Source organism: Equus przewalskii, chromosome X, assembly GCF_037783145.1.
Source record: "Equus przewalskii isolate Varuska chromosome X, EquPr2, whole genome shotgun sequence".
NCBI classification, from domain to species: Eukaryota; Metazoa; Chordata; class Mammalia; order Perissodactyla; family Equidae; genus Equus; species Equus przewalskii.
The window spans coordinates 120323543-120343373 of record NC_091863.1 but is presented as its reverse complement, the minus strand read 5'-3'; the positions used below and the strand labels follow the sequence as shown (position 1 = coordinate 120343373).

General features: G+C 42.4%; 1 protein-coding gene across 11 annotated transcripts in view; it reads right to left on the bottom strand.

Annotated features, from left to right (window-relative positions):
- The window catches only part of MTM1 (myotubularin 1), a 98231-nt gene that overhangs the window by 55015 nt on the left and 23385 nt on the right, over nucleotides 1–19831 (bottom strand). For 7 of the 11 annotated variants that reach the window (XM_070605900.1, XM_070605897.1, XM_070605903.1 and 4 more), the window contains 3 exons: nucleotides 17519–17591; nucleotides 15650–15744; nucleotides 2053–2163 (listed from right to left, as the gene is read on the bottom strand). In XM_070605900.1, coding sequence (XP_070462001.1) covers nucleotides 2053–2163; nucleotides 15650–15744; nucleotides 17519–17591 — 279 coding nt within the window. Of the gene's footprint in view, nucleotides 1–2052; nucleotides 2164–15649; nucleotides 15767–17518; nucleotides 17592–19831 lie in introns of all 11 variants that reach the window. The other 4 variants (XM_070605904.1, XM_070605905.1, XM_070605906.1 and 1 more) reach the window with 2 other exon arrangements.

The window sequence follows — 19831 nt, the reverse complement described above, 5'->3', positions numbered from 1 at the left end:
AGGAGAGAAGAGAGAGTCTATCCCACTGTAGCAGATTCCCTGTCTATCAACTTCAGGCCTGTTACTGAGAAAATGGAATTCGCCTCTTGAGACATCGGCGTTTCCAGGGAGATAATTGGGTTAAAAGGTTGTGCTACAACATTGTTCTAGGCCATCGTCTTTGGGCTCAGTGCTAATTCCAAGAAATACACATATGTCACACTTGAGAATTAGGCCTGGTCAGTTGTTCCTGAGTCCTTTGTTCTTAGAATAAACAGCCAAAGGGTAAGAATGTGGTCTGTCTTATTAATTTGGGGGGATTAATATTTAAATACAAGTTTTTCTTATTGATAAAGTAACAAATAGGATTATTTTAAAAATGTATTAGAATGAAAGTCACTTCATCAAAATAGCAACCCCATTTTCCCTTGAGTACTGTAATATAACACTCTACTCCCACATGTCCTTTAATGCAAAATGCAAAACCCTCCCTTAAACGTAAATCCCCGTATTTCTAGGCCCCAAAGGGTAGATACATAAGGCCTTATAAAGGTATTGTAGATAAGGCATTAAGGTAGCTCAGATTAAAACAAAAACCAAAAAAAAGCCAAGGTGGGGAATAATGGAGAATTTCAATTCAAGTCTAACAATGACATAATCCTCCGGTTTCTGATAGTGAACTAGTCTTGATCTTTTATAAACTGGAGACAAACAATACTGTATTCATAATCCAAACAAAAGGATAGGAGATTGGTTTTAAGAAATCACAGTGCATAAGACTAGGAAAAAGAGACTTGGGTTTGAACTCTGGCTCTTCCACTGGCTCCTTGCGCAACCCTAGGCAAGTAATCCTACTTAGCAAAGCCGCATCTCCCCATCCATAGAATGAAGGACTTGGACTGGCCAGGAGTCAGAAAACTTTAGCCCATGTCACTCTTCGTATGGGCTTCAAGCTAAGAATGTCTTTCATATTTTAAAAGGGTTGAAAAAACAAAACACAAAGAAGAACGTATGACAGAGATCCTACTGTCCCACAAAGCCTAAAATATTTGCTATCTGGACCTTGACAGAAAAAGTGTGCTGACCCTGGTACTAGACTGATCATTCAGTCACTGGAGAGACTTGAAAGAGGCCCAACCTTCTGGGCCCAAGCCTTCAGAGATTATCTTACAGTAGGATTTGGAGTAGAACCCAAAGATCTAAATTTTTAAAAAAGGTTTCCCAGCTTACCCTGATACGCAAGCAGGCGTGAGAACCACTAGGACAGGGGACTTCCAAATGCCCTCTAGCTTTTTCTAGGATTGGGTATTTTTCTACGGATTGTACTCTTCTGATACTCAATGCCTGGAAAGCAAGTTTTCTTGCCAGAAAGTTTATTCTTTTGTTTTCAAAATGCTTATCTCACTGTATTTGCACCCCAACTTTGCCAAGTGTTGGATAATCTTAGCTAAGTTGTCCAACTGTCCTTATCCTCAGGCTCTCCATCTATAAAATGGGGACACCACTGTCCCTCTCTGAGGATTAAACGTAAAGCTCTTAGCCCCTGTTTGGGCTGACAGAGATGCTCAGTAACGATCACTACTGTAACTGAGTACATTGTATCATTACATCTCCACCGCTCACCATGCCAAAACAAAATGTCAGGCTACTACCTCTAAACAGAAGTTAGAAAGGTCGTTAGAGGTCAGAGTACATCCTGTTCACAGAGGGCGAGAGCTCTTGTAGTACTCCTTCCTGTCACGGGGTGAAGGTGTCTAGCTGGTAACACATCATATGAAGTAAGCTGGGACAAAAACTAAAAAGTGTGAAATTTTATCTATAAAGATTTCCTCCCACTCAGTCAAGCTAACAAACGACCAGTTAGAGCCCTCACACTTGGTGACAACAGAGGGTCCCTTTTATAGCAACTATTTCCCCAGGCAGTTTGGGAAAGCTTGATCATGAGGGAAGAACCATGCCAACGCCTTAGATAACAGGGGTCTTTGATGTTTTTTTTAAACCCACATTAAGTTTTTACTTATCATTCAACACTAATGTGCCTTTTTTTGCATAAGAAAGTACTGAATCTCTTACTTTACAAGTAATATCTAGACCATAGGAATTTTCTCCTCTACTTGTCGCGCCTCCCATTTTTTCAATTCTCGAGATCACACCCAGAGGAACATCAAGTATGAGAGCAGAATCCTGTAATGAACAAAAACACAAAAGTCAGTATTTCTGTCAGTTTAATTCGGACTTCAAAAACATATAAAAAACAACCGTATGCTTTCAGGTCATTTTTACTTTGGCCCTTTTACCACTTTTTACGAACAAAAGCATGACAGAGATCACACACGAAAGAGCAAGCATTAAGATAGTCAACGATGCAACCAAAATGCATCCCCAAACATCTGCCATTCTGCATTGCCTACAGAATAAAGACTAAATGCCCAGGGACACAATTCAAAGGCCCCATGATGTCGCTTCCAGCCTGTCTCTGCAGGCTGCTCTCCCACAACATTCTGTGCGCCGCAAGCGACCACCTCACCGTTCTGCAAACATTTCGTCTACAATCAGGCCTCTGTGCTTTGTGCCTGGTCTTCCCTTTGCTTAGGATGATCTAGCTCTCCCAACTACCAAAATTCTCCCCATGGCTTAAGCCCTGGCTCAGCAAGCATCACCTCTCACGAAGCCCTGCTTCCCCATTAGATCAGACAGAATTAATCGCTTCCTCCTTGGAAGTCCTACAACACTTGATGCAGTCTGCTGTCACCCCACTCGCTTCACTCTGCCTTGTTGCCATGAATGTACATGTCTGTATTCCTGTACTAGAAACGAAGCATCTGGAAGTAGTGCCTATTTTAGCCATGGGTGCACTTCCCAAAGGAGAAGGGCCTGAACACCTAACAATGCTTCTCCACCGATCCTTATCCAGTGCTGGGTGCCAGGGGTCCACAAGACTGATGGCGCGACGGAATCACAGTAGTGAAGTCACACCACAATCATCGCAACAAGATTAAAGCAGCTGCCATGTATGGAATACCTTGTTTGTTCCAGGTACTGCCACAGGGGCTTTGCACGCATCGTCTCATTTTATCCTCACGACCATTCTGGACATAGGTGAAGTATCCTTGTTTCATGACATGGCAACCAAGGCTTTAAAAGGCTTCAGTAACTTGCTTACTAAACATGGGGGAAGGGGTGAGATTCAAGCCAAGGTCTGGGAACACACATCAAAAGAGCCATAAAAATGGTCCTACCCTTTCACTCCACAACTGCACTCCTAAGAACTTATCTTGCAGCTATCAGGCACCAGGAGGAAAAGCTATATGCATGAAGATGCTCAACAGAACCAGCGGTAGGCATCAGGGTAGAGAAAAGTGCAGTTAGTCCACTCGATGGAACAGACATGCAGCTACTAGAATAATTACAGTACATGGGAAAATAAGTTTAAGTGGAAAAAAGCAGCATACGAAATACACTGTGACTACAATAAAATAAAATATATATTCATATGGAGAAAGATAGGAAGGCCTACACAAACTTTTTAATTACAATATTTTCTTTAATGCTGTGTGAGATAACTTTGATAAATCAAGAAAAACTTTAAAAGGTGCTCACTGAATTTTTGTTCTTTAAAAGATGTCCTTTTGGGGGACAGAAATAAAGTTAAGTTTTTCTTTTACTTTAAATCCTTCTCCTTAGAATACAATACAAAAAACTAACCATTTCTTCATGAAATATAAATATAGCTCATGGGCATTCTAGAAAGTCAAAAAGTATACGACCGTGGTGCATTCATGCCATGGGATATTGCTCACCTACAAAAATGAATGAACTATGGAAACACACACGAAACAACCTGGCAGAATCTTCTGGGCATTATGCTGAGGGGCTAAAGCCAGTCTCAAAAGATCAAGTGCTGTATGATTCCATTTATAACATTCTTTAAATGACAAAATTGTAGCGATGGAGAACAGAGAAGTGCTTGCCAGGGGTTGAGGGGAAGGAGGCTGTGGCTATAAAGGGGCAGCATGAGGGAGTTCTTTTGTGGTGACAAAGGAGTTGTACATCTTGATTGCTGGTGGCAATTACATGAATTTATACATGGGATCAAACGTCATAGAATTGTATACAAAAAACATGAAAAAATGAGTGCACAAAAAAACTGGCGAAATTCAAGCACAGTCAAGAGTCTTGGTTAACTGACTGGTGCCAATCAACTTCCTGGTTTTGATAAAGCAGTATGGTTACTGGAGAAGCTGGGTGATGCGTACACAGCACCTCCCTGTACTATTTTGCCAAGTTCTTGAGAGTTCCTAATTATTTCAAAATAAAAAGTTTAAAAAGTGTAAGAGTATGGTTATCATGGTGTCAAGAAAAGAGCACAAGCTCTTAAGTTGGACAAAACTGGTTAAATCTGAATTTTGACGTTATCAGCTGGATGACTTTGGCAAGTTACTGTATCTCTCAGCCACATTTACCTGTAAAATAGGGATGATCAGAGACAATGGGTTTAAAAGTACCTAGCATGGTGCCTACCACATGGTAGCTAGAAAACAATGAAGTTATTACTATTATTATAGCAGAGAATATCTTAGCATTTGGAAGATACAACTGTGCTCTGCAAATATAGTGGATCAGTATGCTCTAGCAAGCAGCTGCAGGTGTTTCTGTTGGTACCTATAATAAGGCATTCTTTAGCGGTTGGCATGGGGTGAAGACACCTCACTACATGACTGAAATACAAATGCCTAGAGAAACAAGACACTACTCAATTAACTGTGTCCACATATAGCTGCATATTATAATGTATTTACTTCTCAATATAATCTAGGTATTAAAAACATACTATCAAGTAGTCTGTTATTATGCTTAGATTATATTGAGATTTATGAGTGTCCGGTTCAACAGTATTCCTAAATGTCAAACTTACATCTAAAAATACATAGACTAGACACTAAATAAAAGTCTGATACTCTAATATCAACATGGAAGCAAGAATGAAAAACAAAAAAGCAGAGGCCAGCCCGGTGGCTCAGCGGTTAAGGTCACGTGTTCCACTTTGGTGGCCCGGGGTTTGCTGGTTCAGATCCCAGGTGCGGACATGGCACCGCTTGGCAAGCCGTGATGTGGCAGGCTTGCCACATATAAAGTAGAGGAAGATGGACACAGATGTTAGCTCAGGGCCAGTCTTCCTCAGCAAAAAGAGGATTGGCAGCAGATGCTAGCTCAGGGCTAATCTTGCTCAAAAAAAGGAAAAAAAAAAAGCAGAAGAATTAAAAGTGAGACGAGACCTCCTTTGCTATCCTTTGTCCCTCTATAGAGTGAATTCTGTAGCTCTGATTGCCTGACCCAAGACAAAACAGAAAATGGGACACTGAGGAGAACTAGCCAGCTCCTGGCCAAAGGCACCCACGGTGTAATGAGGCTACTTGCCACGTTCTCCCCAAATGACAAGTTCAAGATCAGATAAGCCAGCAGGCCAAACTGGAAGATCCAGGAATGGGAAAATTAGCTTAACTCTCTAGAAACCTGAGTCATCACTATCTAAACATCATTAAATATTTAAGGATTCTCAAAGGTCCATTCTAACTCAAAATTCTGTGCCTCTGTACCTCCAAGTATCTAAAATAGTTGAGAAGTAAATTAAAAAACATCTAAAAAGATGCATTCATTCACGCTCTCTCTGGAGTGTATACTGAGTAACAGAAATTATACCAGATGCTGAGGACCGCAGAGATAAATAAGATGTGGACACTGCCCTCACAGAGCTCAGGGCCCAGTCTGGGAGATAAGACATGTGTACCTGAATAGCCACAATGCTAGGTTGCAAGTACCAAGAGCCACAAAAAAAAAAAAAAAATCCAGACAAAGTGGAATGAGAGGTCAGAGGAGGGCAAGACAATTTCTTATTGATTGGGTCACATGAAGGTTCTGTGGCGATGGCAACGACAAAGGTGATCCTTAAAGGGTGGAATAATAGCAGCTGGAGATTGGTGTTCTAAAAACAAGTAACAGTGATATCAGCTACACATGTGGGAAAGCACGAGGTTTTATAAAAAAACAAGCGGTCCAGGTTTAAGGTAAGGTAGCAGGGGGATTCCCTGGGGAGTACCCCAGAGCTTAGACCAGGGCGACTGGGATCCACAGAACGCGTTTTGAGAAGAGGAATGCAATGACAGAATGGCGCCTTATGAAGATGCATCTAGCAGCACTGAGCACTCTGCACCACTGAGCACTCTGCACCACCAAGGAGAGCGCTACGCCCATTCCTCGGAATCCTAGAAGCTAATGTTTTAGTGCAAGTGAGAAGCTATGAGGATCTGAAAGTGGAGAGTGACCGAGCAGAAAGCAAAAGAAGGAGATGAGCCACTGGGGAAGAATCAAAGATGACTCAGATTTAGGCCCAAGTGTCTGGGATGAAGGTGGCCCCACTAAGAGATGTGAAGAACATAGGAGGGGATCTTAGAGAAAGGTTAACATTGTCAATTTTAGATACCCTGAGTTTGAGGTTATGATAAATTAATCAAGTACAGGTATCCAGGAGGCAGCTGGAAATACAGAACTTGGAGAGATCCCAAAGGCCCCTCAAACTCACAATGTCCAGAATGAAACACATCTTCCTATCTCAGTGCCTGACACTCCATCCACCCACTTACGACAGTGGAAACCTAGGAGTCATCCCGACATCCCTTGTATGTTATCCTTAATCCAATCTCCCAGGTTTACCTCTTCAATCAATCTCCAATCTGTCATCCTCTCTCCATCTCCACCAGCAACTTCTCCGGACCACTGGAATTGGCCCAGTGGTCTCTGCATCTATTGTCGCTCCTCTCACAATCCGCCCTCCACACAGTAGCCTGGGTGATCTCTTACAAAAGTAAATCGGATGCTATCATTCCTCTGTTTAAGTCACTTCTGAAGCTTTTCATTGGTGAACTCTAAAAATCTAAATCCTTAACAGGGTCTACAAACTGAGGTCATTTGGCTACCACCTACCTCCTCTGCTCCTCACTCACCATTCTCCTCACACCCAACCCAGCCACACAGTCATCTTTTCATGTTCCCTTCGGTCTCAGGGCCTCTCAAATGCTGTTCTCTCAGCTTATTCTCTCCAACCCAGCCCCTGCCAAGCACTAGGTAACTCCTATTCCTTCTTCAGACCACGGGTCAAGCATCATTTTCTCAGGACAATTTCCCAGGCTCCTCAAGCTATTGCACTCCTGTACTACTCCCATGCAACACTTCTTGCAGCTTGCTCTTATACACTGGTGTGATGATCTGATTAATGCCTGTCAGTCCCATCAGAACTAAAGCTTCACGAGGGAGAGGCTGTTTGCTGTGCGCACCACTATATCCTCATGCCTGGCATGGTGCCTGACACATTGCAGGCTCTCAAATAGTCAATGAATGAAGAATGAAAGATCAGGACTGGAGCTACAGAATTGGAAAGCAACTGACAATTGAGAAAGAAGAGGGTAAGGACAGAACTCCAGGGCAAATATACATTTAGGAGGTAAGAAGAAAAAACTGAACTGCGATAAAGGTGGAAGTAGGAAAAGAGCCAAGAATGCATGAAGAAAATGATAAAGAAGACAGGAATACTGAACAATACCCATGGCTACAGAGAAGTTAAGAAGCTGAGGACTCAACCAAGGCCACTAGAGTTGAGCAGTGAAAGAGTAGTTTCAATAAGGAACAGAAGCCAGACCACAAGAAGTGAAGGAGTGAATGGCCCGGAAGTGGAAGCAGCATGTGTGGACTAACTTTAAAGAAGTCTGGCAAAGAAGGGGAAGAAAAAGGATAGTAGAATCAGGGGGTAGACGGGATGCAAGAAAGTGTTTTAAAATAAAGAGACTTGAACAGAGCTATGGGGGAAGCGGGGCAGGAAAACCACAAATGTCAGACTCAGAACAAGTGATGGGGCACCTGGGCTCCAGAGGAGTAAACGGAGAAAGGAGCAAGGCTCAAGTAGAGGGACTCGCTGTGGGAAAGAAGACGTCTGGTTCCTTCCTCTCAGATGGGAGAGGAGGAGGAAAGGCCGGGGAAAACAGACATCATCAGGTGGGAGAGGGAATTCATGGGAGCTCAGTGAGGACGACTTTCCACTTTTCAACAGAGCAACAGACAGGTCAATAAAAGAACATGGAAGGTCTGTCACTGATGCAGTAGGGGAGGTAACGAGAAGTCAGTCCGAGACGAAAAGAGTTGCCAAAGCGGCGACAAGGCCCTTTCTGAGGTCTGAAAGCCTGAACTTGTAGTGGAACCAATTCATTAAATTCATTCATGACTTTCCACATCAAGGCGCAGTAGCCCACAGACTCTCCAGTTTGGAGGCTGGCAAATTGAGAATGGGGACAGAGGCAAAGAAACCTAGATGATCAGCAGGAAGCATTTGTATTTAACCTGAAAACAGCATCTGCTTTGCAGCAGTAATATAAAGAGATGATTTAAGACTGAAATTTAAAAGAACACCTATAGTTAACGGATCCTATGTTCTTCCTTACAGACACACTGGGATGGTTTTATTACAGTCTTTTTACCTTATTTCACCTACTTTAAAATGAAAAGAACTGCCAAATCCACTAGGCAGAAGGAGCTAAAAAAGAACAACCTTGAAAAGTTTCCAATGTATTCTCTTGAAAAGAAAAACACTACAGGAATCCTCTTTGTTCATGCTTGTAATGAAGTGGACGGGCCTTCCCTCTGGGAAAGAATATAGGTCTGGCTTTGAAATGTCCACAATGGCAGGTAAACTCTGCCTCCCTTCTGGGTGGTGTCCAAGGCTTACAGCTCCAACTTTAGCCAGTTAGAGAGACTATGGAACCTAAGTGCCGCCACACTTGCCAGATGCCCAGCTCTTGGGCCGCATGATACCTAGCACCTGTCGGAAGCTCTTTTCAGAAGCGGCTGAGAGACAGGGTCTGATGGATATGTTGGTCACCCATCCATCTTGATTCTCCAAGTCCTGTCTCTGTACCAGGAAACCATCAAAATGCAAAGCAAACAGATCTCGACACTCTAGGTCCTCACCTTTACCCTGTAAAAGTTAATATGTGTTCTCTCTTTATAGAAGGCCTTCAAGAATCTTTGGGTGATACTCTGCCTGAAGAATTGGATCACTATGTTCCTATCTTTTAGAGAAAACCCTATCAACAAATTTCTCCTTGAATTTAATCCAGGAAGAACGTACTGTTTCTGACTTATCGTCAGAAAATGAAAACTGTATACACAGCACATTTCTCATCGCGTCAGCAGTCCTAATCCTAGAACCAAATTATACTGCCCAAGGGTTATCATCTGCTCAAGTGGAAAGCTTAAAAGCCTCCCTTCCTTTAGCTTTCTACACATCTCCTATACTTCCTTCTCTTTTAAAAAGGGGTGTATCGAATGACCAGGAGTGAGAAATACCAGCTTTCAAATAGTGATTACCTCTGGAATGAAGGGGAATGGGATTTCTTCAGCTGAGTGGTGGATCCACAGATGTGTATGTTATTCTTTATAAACTTTCTATCTTAAATATTCCAAAATAACTTTTAAAAGGGAGGTGAATAGCAGGGTTGAGGTGGGGATGACTATGTATTCTAGACGGAGAAAATGGCCTGAAGAAAGTCCAGAGGGGAGAAAGCATAGGGCCCGTTTAGGGAACACTGAGCAGTGTCCCCGAGCCAGAACATGGGGATGCACAGGAGAGAGGTGAGAAGACGACGGAGGAGTCGGCTACAGAGGACCCTGAATGCCGGCCAAGGAATCTGAAATGAGGAAGGAAAGGGCCACCACGAGTTTCTGAGCAGAGGAATGATAAGACTACAGTACTGTCTTAGGAAGCTAGAGAGAACGCAGTGGGAGAGGCTACTGCCAGAGCCTGGGAGACAGGCTCTGGTGACAGACCTCAGACTAGGATGGGCAGGAGGACTACAAAAGGCAGGCAAATGTGAAGAAGACTGCAGAGGAGGTGGGAAGAGTGGGAGAGTGGTGACTCCAGGGTGACATGAAGAAAAGTAGCACCATCATGGAAAACAAGGACACCAAAAGAAGGAACCGGGGAGGGAAAAAGAGCTGAAGAATTTTGGCTTGGCCATGCATCTGGGATGCCAGGTGAAAGTCGAGGATCTCCAGCAGGCAGTAAGAAATGAGAAACTGGGGCCGGCAGGAAGGTCAGCACTAGAAAACAAAGACCAGGGAACGGGCCGGGGTAGCATCTGCTTTGCCTACCAGTCAGTTGTCATCAGATGGGATGAGGGCAAGTGGGAGAGGGCTCAGTGAAGTCTAAGGAGCTTTGTGAACATACAATGTTAGCTGTAGAGAAGAGACCGAAGCCAAGGGGCAGATGGGGTCATGGGGAGAACGGACAGACAGAAGTGTGCTGAGGCCTGGCAGCTGGAGAATCCTCCCACCACAAGGCGGAAGGAGGACCAAGAGAGAGACGGATGAGGCTCACATCTCCGAAGAACCTGTTCTCCCCAGGGCCCCCAGTGACCTCCCGATGGCCACCCTCTAGGCCTCTGTTCATTCTTTATCTTACTGAACCCTGCAACATTTCACTCCGTGGTTTGCTCCTTCCCTTCCCAAGAGTTTTCTCCTCTACTGACTTCTACCACAGCCTTCTCTCAGGGGAGTTCCTGCTGCTCTGACCGCTGCTGCTTCATTCTCTTCTCCACTGGCTCTTCTTTCTCTCCCCAGCACAAAAACACGTTCCTGTCCCCCAGGGTTCTCTCCTTAGCCGGCATCTCTTTTTTCTGGTCACATACTCTTCTCAGGTAATCTCATCTACTGACATGCTAATAACTTCAGAAGCCTCAGAGTCACGTTTCCAACCGCTCTGACACATTTCCACCTAGTAGTGGTACAGTTGAAGTGCACACATTCAGATTATTTCCCCAGGGGTTTATCTCCAACATACTCTTTCTCCTACAATGTCTATTTTGATGAATGGGAGCAACTCCAACCATTCAAGCAAAAAAAAAAAAAAAAAGTCACAGGAATCATTCTCAACTCCCACCACCAAATGGCCACCAAAATCCTCCTGAATCTCTCACGCTGTTTCCTCCTTTCTATCACGACTACGACTACAGGCCCTTATTGCTTACCTGGAAAACTAAAATAACTTCCTAGTTGGCCTCCCTGCCTCCAGCCTCTCCCTCCCTTAACCCATCATACACGCTGCAAACTGACTTCTGTTCCTGAAATACACATCCAATATGTCATTCTCCATGTAACATGTATACTGCTGAACTGTGGCTTACGAGACTCTTGAGGCAGCTATTCTTCCAGCCTCGTCTCCTCCCATTCCCCACTCCTCCCTCTGCCCTCTGTGTTCCAGCTCCAACAGATCACTCAGCCATTTCCAGACTATATGGTGTTTTTTCATATTGTTAAACATGCGATATGGAAACTGTCTACCTGATATGCTCCTCCCACTCTCCCTCCTGTCCAGGAAATTGTTACCATTCTTCGAGACTCAGTTCAAATATCACCTCCTCTATAAAGTGTTCTATGACTCATCACATTAGAGGTTAATCATCCTCTCCGTTGTAACCTCACAGCATTATGCAACCACTGCAGGCTCTACCATATTATACCGCAATTACTCGTGTCCCTAACATTTATCTAGCATGGTGTCAGATTCACCATGGTGCTCACTGGATGTTTCTGGAATAAAGATATGAATGCGCAAAGGGTTAACATCTTTCTCATCCTCTATGGCACCTGAACCCAAAACGTTCCTGGAAACAGTCTTCCCCATGGTAGTCTACGAGATTACAGATGTTACATACCTAAAGTAGCCCCTTCTGTAGTCACGAGATCGACCCCCAAGCCAAATTCCTGAGCACCCCCAAGGTCAAAAGGTGGCTACAGGATTTCTAAACTCCAAAAGCAAAACTCGTATTCAAGATGCCACGATTTCGTAGGGTCCAAGTTGTGGTCAAACCACAGTGACAAGGCCTGTTCCCTCCCAAGTTCATTCATTGGATACACTTTTACCGAGTACCTACTGCCTAGGGGTCACTGTGCTAGCTAGGCATGGAGGACCAAAATGACTCACCATTAGTTAAGACCACAGACATGCAGCAACTAAACAAGACAGAACTCCTTCATTCACCACGGTCTGACTGAGTACCTGCGAAGTGCCAGACTCCGTCCCAAGTGCTGAGGGTACGCCAGTGAACAGACAGACAAGTATCCCTGTCCTCAGACCGACAAGGACCGAGAAGCAGCAGCGCAATACATAAACTAGGAGACAGTGGCAAGTGCTCAGGAGAAACAACACACACAGAAGGGGGAGAGGAGGCGGTGGGAGGAGTATTACAAGTTTAGAGAGGGCAGCCAGGGAAGGTTTCGCAGCAGTAAGTGTTAACACAGAGATGGGTAAAAGGGCTGTGGGGACAAAAAGAGGGAGAGATTCCTTCAAGGGAAGCTGGAGACGGCTCCAGAAACGATATGATTTTTGAGATGGCTTCTTGAAGACAAAGAGTGGCTTCTGCAAGGGCAGCCAGGAGCAGTGAGAACAGCACATGCGAGGGTACAGAGGCATGGAAGGGCCTCACGTGCTGGGAAAGGGAGGAGGCACTGCATAGTCTGAGACTGGTATGGGGAGAAGTGGTGTGAGCTGAAGCCGGAGAAGTCAGAAGGATTTTTATGCCACATAAAGGAGAGTGGATTTTATTCTGTGGGCAACAGGGAGCCAATAAGAGTTTTAGGACTGAGAAGTAAGTGGGTCAGCCTCGTTCTAAGGAGAATCGCTCTGGAGGCAGCGTGCAGGGCAGAGTGGAGGGGGGAGACCACGAAGGAGGGCCAGGTGGAAGCAGGCCACCATGAAAAACTAAGGAAACGACCACTGTGCTTCTAGGGCACTGGGGAATGGGAGCAAGGAACATGCCCTTGACACCTCACGAAACTCAACAGCTGACTCCCGAGTCAGCCGGTACTCCCACTGCAGCATTTACATACCTGAAACACACAGGCGTCCGCTTCAAAATGCCAGTGAGATGACAGCTCTTTGTCAAACACACAGAAAAGCATTCACATTTTGCAGCAGAATCCACAATTAATGTTCTTGTTTGGGACTTTAAGTAAGAACCACTGTGATGACTATGTTTTAGGCTTCTGCATAGCCACTTAAGTGGCTTTCTTTATCTGATGTTTTCTGCCATTAGCTGCTTGCTTTTCTACTTGGACTAAATGTTGTGGCCAAGCAGTCAAAATGTTTATGTAAAACTTAGTGGAAGAAGAAAAAAGTTAGTAGTCAGTGTCAAATGGGCATTTTATTCACCCATTCAGTGCTAATCCCCACCTTCTAGAGCGCCATATGAATGCAAAATAAATAAAGCTTGCTAAGTGCTCTCCCAGTTATAAAAGTAATACATGCTTATTCCAAATGGAAGGAAGAAAACAAAGCAGGCATAATTCTACTCTCCAGATATCCCAAGTACTAAAACTTCTGGTGTATTTCCTTCCGGTCTCTTTTCTACAGATAGTTTTTGTTTAAGTAGTTGAGATCACACCATATACAGAATCTTGTCACGGCAGCAAAGTTTAAATATTATTTCCCCAATTCAGCATCAATGACAGCATAAAATGGAAGTGAGTGTGTGTGCCTGGTCAACGAGCCAAGTGTCTCAGAGGTCAAAGGCACTGTAACACTTGCTTTAATTCTAACTTTTGATGATTGTTGCATATACCAGCACAAAATCTCTCAATCTGTCCCAATTTGACCCTTGGGAGCTGTACAGGGTGAATCTAACCCCTGCTCCACAGAAGGCACTTCATATATTTCAAGGTAGCTCTGTCATGTCTCCCTTCAGTCTTTTTTTCTTCAGACAAAAGATCAACATTTATTTGGATCATTGCTCATATGACAGCCCCTTCACTAGCCTGGTTCGCTTTGTCTGATCTCTCTCTAGTTTGTCAATGTCCCTCTTAAAATGTGGCACCTGGATTTGAACATAGCACTTCAGATGGGACTACTGTCTCATTTTGTCTGGGCGTTCCATTATGCTTTTGTTAGTTCAGCCTACAGGTATATTAATTTTTTAATCAACCATGTCCAATTTCTGGACCAAATAAGCTTGGGTCTCCGTTAACACAGACCACCTCCATCCTTTATTGATACAGCTGGTTGTTATTAAGTGAATATTATCTATGCTAAACTTCGTATTACTAGGTTCACTCCAATATCCTAGCCCATTAAGATCTTTTCAAACCTCGATTCTGTCATCAAGCACGTTGGCTCGTTGGGTGTATTTCACATGTTGGACATGAATGCTTTCTATGTGCTTATCTGCATTATATTAGAAACGCTGGAGAGGAAGGGTCCCGCACAGCAAGACATTAGTGACCACCGTTCCTGACTGGCATCGAGCTTTTAATACACAGTCTATAATTCTACCTAAGTGCACTGCCACCATTCTCACCCATGTTTCTTTGTTAGGGTCTGTCATATGCCAATCAAGACAATGTGTCAATAACACGCCCAAAGGTTTCTTTCTTTCTTAGGTTCTTAAAAAATCATCTGTTTAAGTGATTATTTCTAGAATTGTTGCCAAGGGTTGACATCTACCTCACTGCTGTTAATTCCCAGAATCTTTTTTTGCATTCTTGAAAACTAGAACATTTCTTCAGCTCTAGTCTTACTTAGAAGCCTGAAGAGATTCACATAAATAAAATACCCAATCTCCGAACCCTGTGGGACTATGAACACTAGAGAAGTGGGCTCCCACAGCAAAGGGATTAGGAGAAATAAACAGTGTTTTTCAGAATTTGGACACAATAATGACCATAATTTAAAAAAATCAAAAGATGCAAACTAATGTAGATTAGAACTGTCCTGAAGAAATTGTGGGATAAAAGCAATAAAACAAAAGGCAGATTCCCCCCACAGTCTCAATTCCTGTGTATAAGCTGCAGTGGGCTACTCTGCATGTACCCTGGACCGCTTTATTCCTCCTTGGTCCATCTCAGCAAAACACAGCTGCCTCTTTAGGCCGGCCTGTGGGCAACCCACCACATCTACCATAGGTCCTTCTGTGCCAGCCACAGCAGCTAGTCAGTCATTCTTTCCCTTCTGGAACATCTCATCACCATCTCATTGTTTCAGCAATAGAATATTCTGTGAAAGGCTGCAGAAAACATTTCACGGTTGTGGAATGAAAAGCTAGAGTGGCACTAAGCCACACTATAGTCATCCTAGTTCTAAACTGCTACCTGTGCTTTGTAATTGAACACCTGGAAAGTTCTAGTGCAATGGGTCTTTATAAAGGATTCACATCAGCATCCTCCTCCGTCTTAAAAATTACAGCTGTGCCTGGGCCACAGGCCTGGACATTCTGCTGCAGTACATCCACGGCACTCGTGGCACTTGTCAAGCTCCACAGGTGCTTCTCACCTCTGCTTCTGGTAAAGAACCACTGTTCTAGACCTAACTTCTCCAAACTAGCACATGAGGACAGTTACCAACCCCTCCCCACTCTTATGAGGGACAAAACTTATTTTTTAAATTTATTCTATTCCTATATATATAAGTGTTAGTGGTAAACAAGCTTTGCATAAGCCAAAAATTAAGAGTTGAGAAGCAAATGTATCCCCCACGTTAATGTGATTCACAGTCAGTCTTGCAAGGCAGAAGAGAAACAGTTCAGCATCATCTTTAACAGTTAGGGCCATCTTTATGGTCTTAGAGTCTACTTACCGTTTCCAAACTTCTTAAATAAAGACGATAATTTGTGATGTAAACTCTTCCCTTAATGGGGCCATTGAAAGGACATATGTAAATAACTTCTTTGTCTATTAAGATAAAAAAAGTACCCTAAAATAATGGAAATATATACGAAGATACACAACAAATGGCACTAATTTAATATAAACTATTTGGCTAAGAATAACTACAATAAAAAAATCACTGAAAAGGTTGAAAGCGAGCACTGGCAATGTTTCTACTTCGCCATGCTACGTCAGGTGGGGCTGCGGGGGAACTAGCGTGGCCACGTGTCACCTCCAGGCACTAGCAGTGCTTCCCTGAGCACGCCCACACTGCCATCACTACCGGGGGCAAGGTGAGAAGGGCTGGAAAGCAGAAGTGAATGATAAGTGAACTACCATCAGGTGGTTGGAAAGGCATCTACTGGGCTACTTCAACCAGAGGATGGCAATTCCCATAGGACAGCCTCACAGACCGACCAGCAGATAGGTCTTGAGGTTTGCCAACCTCTAATCACACAGACAACAGTGATGTTTTTAATAAATAAATGTCAGCAGCAGAAATGTTTCTAGAGCCTAGTCTTTCTCTTTTAATAGTCCAGAGAAGAGTTCAGCTAGATTCACTTCAAACATTTAAGTGACATAAAACAGATGGCCAAGAGAACAGTACATCTTTAGTAGACTCAAACATAAGGATAAATGAAATCAGGAAACTTAATTTATCATAAGAAAAATATACCTTTTCTTATCTTTCAAGGATGTCCTTGAATGTGTTAATGGCTTTAAATTTTTTTCTTAATAATTTTGAAATCCCTTTCTCCTCAAGTGGTAAATGAAAAATACCCAGTAAGGCTACTTCATGCTAATTCAATCAGTTGCTACCTCGGTAAGGTTCTGGCACTGACACAGAGCACCAAAACTTTATATACAAAGACCACCAAAAGTAAGTTATCCTCTGCTCTTACCCAGAAATTGGGAAGGCCACATGCCACTGGTTTCCTTTTAAAGACTAGGATCATGTGTGCAAGTCTGTGGACATGGAATAGTTTCTCATGGTGCACTGCTAACTAACTCACAAAGGCATCCCATTTATGACCTTAATCTAATTAGCACCATGCTTTAGCCATTTACGGTAAACAACCCAGGTCTTAGTCAAGAAACTGAAAGGTTCCCTGAAACGATGGTAACTGCATCATTACCAAATACACGGGAATCTGAGAGGAGGGTGTGGACCCTCACGTAAAAGGTGAATGCCCACAGCATCAGCACTTGGCCTAGAAGCTGTCAGATGCTTCCAAAGCCAGAATGAGCTGGTCCTTCCAAAGTAAATACCTTCCTCTTAATACGAATTTATCATGAAAAAGTCAGTCAATAATCAAAATGTTACATCAATATTAATAACATTAGTTATCTGGCAAATGAAAGTTATTTTAAACCAGTATGGTCTCCTACATTTCTAAGAAGAGAATACTTAGACGTTAAGCCTTTAAGTTGATCATTTTAAAGCATACATCATTCACTAGAAAACCTTAATATCATTTTGTTGTTATAATCTCAAACCATGAGAGCTTATCGCTCCAATAAGAGAATTTCAAGAGATAATCCACACTTTTTTCCCTGAAGTAATTCTCAGTCTTTGGTACAGAGTAAAAATTATCACCATGCTGGAGAGCATGAAGCTCGTGAAAGAACTCTTTGATGAAGAAACTAACGGAGATACTCCTCTCTATATTAACACTTTGAAACACAGCTAGCCGATTGGTCTAAATCTGACTTCTAAAGAGCAAGAGGGACTGAAGCCATCTGATCCTGCTGGACCTCCTAACAAGCTACTCAAATCCCAACTTCATAGGATCCTTACCAGCAACGTGAGTCTCTCCTGGAAGTCGAGGAACGGCCTCACTGAGATCCCAATTAACTCCATCCCTAGAAGTCTGGAAATGAAACAGTAGCATCAGAAGTAATGATATTACATTTGCACAGGTTTTTAAGCAAACTGGAACACAACCAACCAAAATATACTTTTTGAAGGAAAGAATTAGAGAGATATTTACCATTATAGAAAACTGGCACAGAAAAATTAAACTAAAAAATACAACTTAGCATCAACATTCATTAGCTGTGTTAACTTTTTCTGTAAATAACGTTAGCATGCTTTTCAATAATATTAATTTTTAAACACCCCTTCCAAGTGCTTTATACTTAACAGCATTCAGGAAAGTGATACAAAGTAAATATTAAGTGTATTCTATAAATACATGTATACGGTGGCTGCTTTCTTTTTTTTATATTAAATATTTAGTCATCTTTTGTTAAGAGTAGGAATGAAAACTTCATTTTAATGGGGCCTTAACCAAGCAACAGTAATTACAGAATCTTCTTACAATGTCAGAAAATAACTGTTATTATATATTGGGTTTCCCATTTTACTAAGATGCTTCTTCATGCAGGTAACTAGGTAAGAGGAAAAGGTGGTCTGTCATTGAACTTAGGAGCGGACAACGGCCTTAGGAACCATCTACACAAATTCTTCACGTTACTTTACTAGTCTCTAGACCTCTTGGCTTTAGAGGTATTCCCAGGCATGTGCCTCATTAAATGGCTACAGCAGCTGTGCCAGGGAGGCAGTGCATTACCCACCAAAACCCACAGGTGGTTCTGAGGATAATCTGCCATAGCTGGCCATCGTGACTTGGAAGCCTAGGAAAGCTGTCTGTCGACCTACTCAGCTGCCCTGACACATGAATACCAATGACACGCCGCCTGTGTCCACTGCCAGATGGGGGAGGCACATCATTCACACCTGTTTGGGCAAAAGGTCGTTTCGGCATTACTTTTCATTCATTTTTTTCGAGTTGTTTTCCAAAGTCACACTGCAATCATTTCATGTGTGAAGTTAGTAATACTTCTCTCAAAGGGGTTGTGTGAATATTAAGGGAAACAAAAGGCAGAAGCACATTTTTGTGAATTATCAAGGGCTATGCAAATGTAAAGTATTACAAAACAAGAGAAATGCAAAGTGTGTATTTAGGTAAGATATAAGCTGTCAAAGAGGGGCACTTTGCTGGATTTTTAATGGTTTTATCTTTTTTATTCAGGCATAAGATGAAAATTCCTAGCCAATTTTCAGTATGTTTTAGTCTTTGCAAGCTAAGCAGTTTAACTAGGAAGGCAAGACAAATGGTTCCCAGCCAGGAATGCCTTCCTCAACGAGGAGCAAAACCACACACCTTATATGAACGGTAAGACTGGAGAGAAATTATCATCATCCTTTAACACTGCCCCTCACTAATAAAAAAAAGTATAATGAGCAAATTTAATATTCGGTATACCTTTTAAATACCACAGTTCTGGGTCAGGAGAAGAAAGCATAATTCAACCATAAAATAAAGGACATGAATGTTTGATTAACACAGGATAAGATGGGATTAACAGAGGATATACTTTCTATCAGAGTAATGTTACACAAGGACTTATAATTACCTTCTTGAAGTTATTTGTGTTTAGAACCGATTCTTGTACCATAACAATACTATAATACAATAAAAACTTATGAAATTTTGGGGATGAAAAACGCCTTTGTAAACATGACACCAAAAGCAGAAAATATAAAAGAAAAGCCTGATAGATGTGATTACATAAAAAATTTAAACCTCTGTATTTCAAAAGCAAAACATCATAAGCATAATTAAAAGGCCAGCAATAATCTAGGAGTACAACTTATAATGTATATTATAAAGGTTTGATTATGATAATATATAAAGAACACTTAGAATAAATAAATAAAACAGAAAAGAATCCCCCCAAATACCCCAAAAGGCAAATAGGCAAAGGACACAGTCATTTGAAATACAAATGGACAATAAACAACACACTTTTTTTTTAAAGGTCACCTTCGTTAGTAATCAGAGAAATATAAATTAAAAGACACTAGTTGGCTGTCTTCCGATTGCTCGGGCACCCCCATATGCTCCTGGTGGGAGTGTGAGTTCACCTTTGCTGGGGGACAACATGTATCAAAAGCCTTAAAAGGGCATGAATAAAGCTGATTTGAAATTCATCCCTTCCTTTCAATATATGTCCCCAAATCTCCCCCTAATTACACAATTTTCCCCTCAGTATTTTGAACCATTTTCTGCTAAAGTTGTATTTGTTTTGTTCATACAACTATTTT